General features: G+C 47.1%; 2 protein-coding genes across 3 annotated transcripts in view; one reads left to right on the plus strand and one right to left on the minus strand.

The window, feature by feature from the left end:
• The window catches only part of LOC146785779 (zinc finger protein ZIC 4-like), a 394504-nt gene extending 392464 nt beyond the window's left edge, over positions 1–2040 (minus strand). For both annotated transcript variants that reach the window (XR_014970796.1, XR_014970795.1), the window contains exon 1: positions 1746–2040. The gene's annotated coding sequence lies outside the window, so the exon portion shown is untranslated. The remainder of the gene's footprint in view (positions 1–1745) is intronic.
• A 484-nt stretch (positions 2041–2524) lies between these two features.
• ZIC1 (Zic family zinc finger 1) lies at positions 2525–6923 on the plus strand. The gene is made up of 3 exons (XM_085635036.1): positions 2525–3808; positions 5118–5281; positions 5907–6923. Exons 1-3 carry the CDS (start codon positions 2770–2772, stop codon positions 6102–6104), a joined length of 1401 nt encoding a protein of 466 aa, XP_085491162.1. The 5' UTR covers positions 2525–2769; the 3' UTR covers positions 6105–6923.
• The last annotated feature ends 598 nt before the right edge of the window (positions 6924–7521 follow it).

The raw sequence follows: 7521 nt of genomic DNA on the forward strand, positions 1-7521 counted from the left end.
GGCAGCTCCACGCAGTCGGCGCTGCCTCCTTGCGCCCCTTCCCTCGGCTCTGCGCGCACTCAGAGGCCGGATGATGGAGCAGAAATGAGCCGTCAGGGTGATCTTTTAATGGCTTATATGTCACGCCGGTGCGCGCGGCTTTGAACTGCAGTAGCTTTCGCTCCCTGCAGAGAGCGTCGCGAATCCCACTCGATAACGTCCACTACCCCAACTTTTCCTCAAAACTTTCACTCTTACACTTTATATTTAGACACACGCCCTAAAAATACACACTCGCTGTCCTGCCCTCTGCAGCGCACCCTGGGAGCACTGAAACATCATCTCATAGACTGGTAACGGAAATACATCTGCGACAAATGATTTACATATTTAATACTCTCGCGCCTCCTGTTAGCGAGATCACACTAACCAGCGAACATTCCACCCGAAAGGCAACATGGCAAGCTTAAATTAAGATTATATATATATATATATATATATATATATATATATATATATATATATATATATATATATATATATTCTTTTGCATGTTTCTGAAGTTCTAAACACCAGGAGAAGATTAATGACACAAAAAGTAATGTTGAAAAACGGCAGTTATACTGTTTCATTGAGGCACACACATACCAGCATGCATTATTTTTGTCAAAAACATCAGAAAACGCCAAGACATGAGAACTCCGAGAAGTAGAATATAAAGTAACATTCCCAAGAGAACTTGCCTTTGAAAACTTTTACTACGGTGGTCATCTTAAGAGGATGATGTAAAATACATTTGCAAAATAAGGAAAAAAAATGAGACAAAAGTTAAAAAGGAAGAGGTCTGTGCACAGATTTTGTTTTCAAATGTGCCCACTAAATAACTGGACAAAACTTTAATTAGCACCATCCTGACTTTTCGGGAGCTTTTAAAGTTTTTACTAAAGGAGAAACAATTGCTTCAAATGAATGCAGCACAAATGCAAAAGGACATCGCGAGATTCCATCTTTTTGGTATAGAAAGTTTTTTTTTTTTTTTTTACATTCCCAGGCTCATTCACTAGTCACACGCATCATGAAAGTAATTTACAAACTCGCCTCCGCGCAGCTCAAAGAGCCACAAAGATTTTCCCTTTTAAACTGATACAGCTAATACCATTCAACAATGATTTTAATATATAGTCAATGGGTCTTTGAAGCGGGCTCCAGAAAGGGAGCTGTCCACAGAAATTCAAAAGGCTGAACCAAGAGAAGACAGGTTAATCGGGGGCTGCATCTAGAAAACAACCAAGTGTTGTATGTTTGCACTGAATTAAAATGTCTGCATTTTCCTGGCTAAATCAAAGGGAGTGTTATTTCTTTTTCTGCTCACTCATCTGAAGGTAAGTAAATTTTCTCTGGCGATCAAAAGCCTCGTCAACAACAAAAGCACCGCCTGCTTCTTCCACCGTCCTGGTGTGGCAAGAGGAGGCCCTTCAATAACGGTGACAAGGGTGACTGATTTGTGAACTAAAAAAAGGTTTCCATGTCAGAAAACGTACATTGCTCGTATTTATGGAGCCTCTGAAAGACAAAAGTATTCGGGACAGAAGACGCCGCCCCGCCGTTCAACTGAGAACAAAGTGGCTTCGGAAAGTCGCAGGCTGCACGTACCTGAGAAGGGCCCCTCTGACAATAATAACGTGAAAAAGACCAGCAGTAAAAGACACAAGTGCCTAGCTAGGAAGAAAAAAAAATAATAAAGTTAATTGAAACCTGAAACCCACCTGCGTTTTCCAATGGGCGCATAAAAGAAAGATATATGACTGAGGAACAGTCACTCCTATCAATGTCTTCTCTTGCAAGAAACTATAAGTTGCGGCAGAGCTAAAAAAGAAAACAAACAGAAATAATAATAAACATAAACAGTTGTGACACGAATAGCTTGAAAACATGAAAAGTGAAATACCCCCGTTCCCTTTGGCCTGAAAACGTGTTGGGCATGTGGGTGAAAAAGAAGAGCGAGGACCTGTTCCCAGGGTAAACATAAAGTCATTAGTAGCCGCAGAGATCTTGGAAAGATTTTCGTGCAAAAATTTGGCTGAAATAATCACAAAAAAAGTTGCTAGTGGAGGGAAGCTGGCCTGTCAGGGGCAGTGACAATACCTGGGATTGATGAGCCCCGGCAGCCAATGGGCAGCGCGCGGCGGCTTCACGCACCCTTAGTTGGAGCTCGATGAGGGGGCGTGGGCGCCCGTGGCGGCCAATAGCGGTGTGCGCTAGCCCAGTGACGCGACCACGCCCCTCCCCTCCTTTCAGCGTTGCCCCCTCCTCCCCAGCCCGTCAAGGGGGGACGGTGTCGTCTTTTTCAATTCATTTATCTGCAGGAATGATTGCCGCTATCAGTCTCGCGCTCGCCGCCCGGCTGAGGAGGTGAAAGTTTCTCCCCGGGAAGGCGTCGAAAAAAAAGCAACCACCAAAAAGAAGGAGAAGACGGGAAAAAACAAAACAGAGAGGCGGCGGATCTGCGGCGCATTTGTCTTTCGGCTAGAAGGCGAATAAAGTGAGGAACTGAACGAAAAAAAAGAGACGAGCGGCGACGTCCCACGGCTGAGCTTCAGCCCGGGCGCGCGACGAACTTTTCCACAGCAAGGCGCGGAGCCGGCTACCGCGCGTCGAGCCTACCCGGCCCGCTCAGAGCCTCCAAAAAGTGACAGCAGCGGCGAGCGCGCGGGGCTCAAGCAGGCACAGGAGTCTCCTCGGCCCCAGCCGAGGGCAGTCCGGAGCCCGAAGCCGCCACCGGAAGGAGTCATGCTGCTGGAAGCCGGGCCGCAGTACCCGGCCATCGGAGTGACCACGTTCGGCTCCTCGCGCCACCACGCGTCCTCCTCCGCGGAGGAGCGCGAGGTGGGGCTGGGCGCGCTGCACCCCTTCGCCGACGCCGGCATGGGCGCCTTCAAGCTGAACACGGGCGGCGCGCACGAGCTCTCGGCCGCCTCGGGCCAGGCCGCCTTCGGCTCGCAGGCGCCGCCGGGCTACGCGGCCGCCGCGCTGGGCCACCATCACCACCACCATCACCACGCGGGCCACGTCGGCTCCTACTCTTCGGCGGCCGCCTTCAACTCCACTCGGGACTTCCTTTTCCGCCAGAGGGGCTTCGCCGAGGCCGGAGCGGGCGCCGGCGCGCAGCACAGCCTCTTCGCCTCGGCGGGGGGCTTTGGGGGCCATCACGGGCACGCCGAGGCAGCAGCGGCCGCCGCCGCCGGACACCTGCTCTTCCCAGGACTGCACGAGCAGGCGGCCGCCTCCCCCGGCGTGGTGAACGGACAGATGCGGCTGGGTTTCCCGGCGGACGTGTACGGCCGGGGGCCCGAGCAGTACGGGCAGGTGAGCAGCCCGCGATCGGACCCTTACGCCGCGGCGGCCAGTCAGCTGCACCACGGCTACGGCCCCATGAACATGAACATGGCCGCAGCGCACCACCACCACCACGGGGCCGGCGCCTTCTTCCGCTACATGCGGCAGCCCATCAAGCAGGAGCTGATCTGCAAGTGGATCGAGCCCGAGCAGCTGGCCAACCCCAAGAAGAGCTGCAACAAGACTTTCAGCACCATGCACGAGCTGGTCACGCACGTGACGGTGGAGCACGTCGGGGGGCCCGAGCAGTCCAACCACGTCTGCTTCTGGGAAGAGTGTCCGCGGGAGGGCAAGCCCTTCAAAGCCAAGTACAAACTGGTCAACCACATCCGAGTGCACACGGGCGAGAAGCCCTTCCCCTGCCCCTTCCCCGGCTGCGGCAAGGTCTTTGCGCGCTCAGAGAACCTAAAGATCCACAAAAGAACTCACACAGGTACAGCCTCCCCCTTACTGCATGCCTCGCACTCCTCAGATCCACCCGCCCCCCTCCCCTGCAAGCGTGACATGTCACGCACACGCTCGTTCTTTGGCTGGGCTTAACCAAAAATATGGAAGATATCTCGTTGTCTATTTGCAAGCCTATGTTTCTGTGTTTTATCAGCCAATGTTTGCATTACTTTTTGTGGATTATTTAATCTTTTTCATCGCTTTCTAAAACTGTGTTACTGTGTTTAGTTTCCCGACATTTTCATGGCATTTGTGGCTTTCATACTATCATCTATTTATAAAATGTGTTCGTATATTAATTGTTCTCTAGATCGGGCGAGGGAGACTTCAATATTTACAAGATTTCAGTCGTCTAAAATGTTTTTATCTGTTAAATTCTGGAATGAAAAAGATATGCTTTCGTTGCATCTTATTAACTTTTTTCCCCCTAAAAAAAGTCTATATGCCTTTTATGCAGAATGCCATTTTATTCGGAGGTGGCCTGATACGCGGTTGCGATGGTTTAAAACGTCTTTAGTTTTGATGTGTTTTGAAGCTGCGCGGCTTGGGAAAGGCCTACGTTCACTGGCTCATCATCTTTATTGGTTTAATCTCTCTTGTCAGTCGACAGTTTTAATTGTGTCACTGTGAGAGATTGTGCTAAATACACAATTAACCAATTTCGCCCCTAATGCAATATATTTATATCACATATCTATTTGATCACAACCATTTTAAATAACTCGAATTGAACGATCTAATCTATTTTGCTGGCTATAAATCACGTCTAAACACTAACACACCCCGGCTCGCGCAGGCGGTGACTTATGTGTTCATAAATGTTTTATAAAATGTGTTTCTAGATGACTGGATTAGATTCATCCAATTTCTCCACGTTTATTTTGAAGGATTATATGTGAAAATGCGTTTTTGCACAAACATAACACGAGTTCCTTACTTGAAACAATCGCTGGTTTAATTAAGTATCTTATATCTAGCATTTTAAAAGGCAGACCATTCTTTACAGAATATGTGGACATTGTAATAATGCAGCGATATTTAAGTGAAACATGCGCAGTCTATTGCCCCCGGCTAATATGTATATATCGTATAACAGGGCAGTTATGTTAAAGTGCACCTGCTGTGTAAGTGAAATCAAACATTACATTGTAGATCGGGATTAATGGTGATTCAATGTTGAGAGTATCTAACGCAATCGCACTGTATCAGATGTTTATGTTTTAAATGTATTTTATATGATGTTCGATAAATGCTTTACGGGATACTAACAAAACCATTTTTCCTCCCTACAATAGGTGAAAAACCATTTAAATGTGAATTCGATGGCTGCGACAGGCGTTTTGCAAACAGCAGCGACCGTAAAAAGCATATGCATGTGCATACTTCAGACAAACCCTATCTCTGCAAAATGTGCGACAAGTCGTACACGCACCCGAGCTCGCTCAGAAAGCACATGAAGGTAATTAGTAGCGCCGAGGCGCCTGCGAGCGCTTTCTGCGCGCCCTGCGCACGGCCGAGCCCCGCGTCAAACGGTGTCATCGGCACGTGAGTGATCTTGCACTTAAGAGATCACTGTTGACCTTGTTGTAACTGGTGTGCCTCTAAACAACACGGCGTGGACAAGATGGCTGACGAGTTAAGGTTATTGACACGGGAGTTGTGCGTGTCGTAGTCAGGAGCTCGGTGACGGCGATCTACCGCCATTTCTTATTCAATTTTAAAAACTGTAACTGGTACACAATTTATATTTGACAACAAAGGGGAGGGCTCGATTGCTTTTGTATGTTTTCTTGTTTGTTGGAAGCATTTCTGGGAACATTGTGGATAGTTCGAACTTTCTATGCTGTATCCATGGCCTTTGTTCTTTTAAGCTGCCTTTGGTATTGTTCGAAAGATAAATAAAAGACCAGATTCCTCGCAATACGCTCGCTATGTTTTGTGTTGTTCTTCCTTAGACCTTGTAGTGCTTTGAACTCTGCAGTTTGAGGCTCGCACGGTGTTGTGCTGCTGGTCATGTCTGCGTGAGCCTCGTGCCTCGTATTTCACCCGTTTTTAAAGACGGATTTTTGTTTCCTTGTTTCTAGGTGCACGAGTCCTCCTCGCAGGGGTCCCAGCCTTCCCCGGCTGCCAGCTCAGGCTACGAGTCTTCAACGCCCCCAACCATCGTGTCCCCGTCCACAGAAAACCAGACCACGAGCTCCTTATCGCCGCCAGTGCCCTCCGTCCACCACACGGCCAGCCACAGCACGCTCTCGTCAAACTTTAACGAATGGTACGTTTAAAAAACATTTTTAAAAGACTCAGTACCCGAACAATTACCTTCAAACGTAAACCTAAAGCTGCCAGTAGACCCGGAGAGAGTACAATGGCGAGCGGCCCTTTCTATCTCGCAGGCTGGCAGTGGGCATGAGAGGAGGAGGTAGCCAGGCCAAATGCCAACTCTGAGGGGGCTTTGTGGAGCCGCCGATTAGAGTCCAGACTGCATGTCTCCGCCGGCAGCAGCCTTTTTGTACATACAGAATTATTAGCATCAACTGTACTGCCTGATTCTGTACATACTTATATTGCAGTTGGAAGGGTATGTGAAACTGTGGTCTTTGCATATATATGTGGGGGCGGGGGTGGCGAGCTCTACTCTTTGTACCGAATCGCAGGAATGTTCTAGTCCGTGTGTACCAAATCGTGAAATACTTCGTATTATTACAGTCTAAGCGTCGATCTAACAGATTATTATTGGTATCAATGTGCTTCTTTTCTATAAAGTGCAAACATTTTGTCCACAAAGTCCAGTCTGAGTAGTGCTGTGAAATGTTGTTTAACGTCCTGTCAAAATTCGTATAGTGCAAGCTTGGAACTGCGTGTCAAACTGTTACATTTTTTTAATGTAAAGTGATATTAAAAAAGATATAAACTATACCTGTCCATTACTTTGGCAAATACACCAACATATTGTATAAAATTCATATTTATCCGCATGTAAAGGGCCGGTTATATGTGTTACAGATATTCAGTATTTATGGATAGAAGAATTCGTATGTAAAATTTAGTTTACATAACTGTTTGGTAACATTTCGTACCTTATTAAAGATTCTTAAATCTCATGCATTGTGGTAGGACTTTTTGCTGGCGGGATGAATCTGCTAGGACTTGGTTTAATGTACTGTAGTAAAAGTGAAGCCGTTTGTCATTGCTTTCCGCAGCATCGGGGATATAAACTTGACGAATGAAAGGGCCCCCTGCTGATATTAGTGTGCAGTGTAATTAGCAGTTGGATAAAAATGTATAAAACACATTTTGGGCCGCAATATAATTTAAATGACCTTTGCCGAGGTAGAATAACAACCGTAAAAGAATGAAAACATACTGCAAAGGGCTGCTGAATATTAATATATTCCAACACTAAAGCACACATGATTTAAACAGTGGGGTTTACAAATAAAAACGTAGGCGCTATTGCACAGGCTTTTCTCGCGGAAACCGAGCACACAATACGCACAGGCTAACGTACGCGGGAAAAAAATCCGATTTCGAAAAAAACATTCAGATTTTGAATGGAAACATTCTGCTGCCTCGCACACTTTCTTGCTGTGGTTCACACATTTTCCTATGTTTAAACCTGCAAGAAGGCAACGTGCCGCCTTTAAGTTTCACAACCGGTTTCCATTTCCTATCTATGGAAACAATCCGGCGGATTAAAAT

The sequence above is a fragment of the Triturus cristatus genome, chromosome 11, assembly GCF_964204655.1.
Source record: "Triturus cristatus chromosome 11, aTriCri1.1, whole genome shotgun sequence".
NCBI classification, from domain to species: Eukaryota; Metazoa; Chordata; class Amphibia; order Caudata; family Salamandridae; genus Triturus; species Triturus cristatus.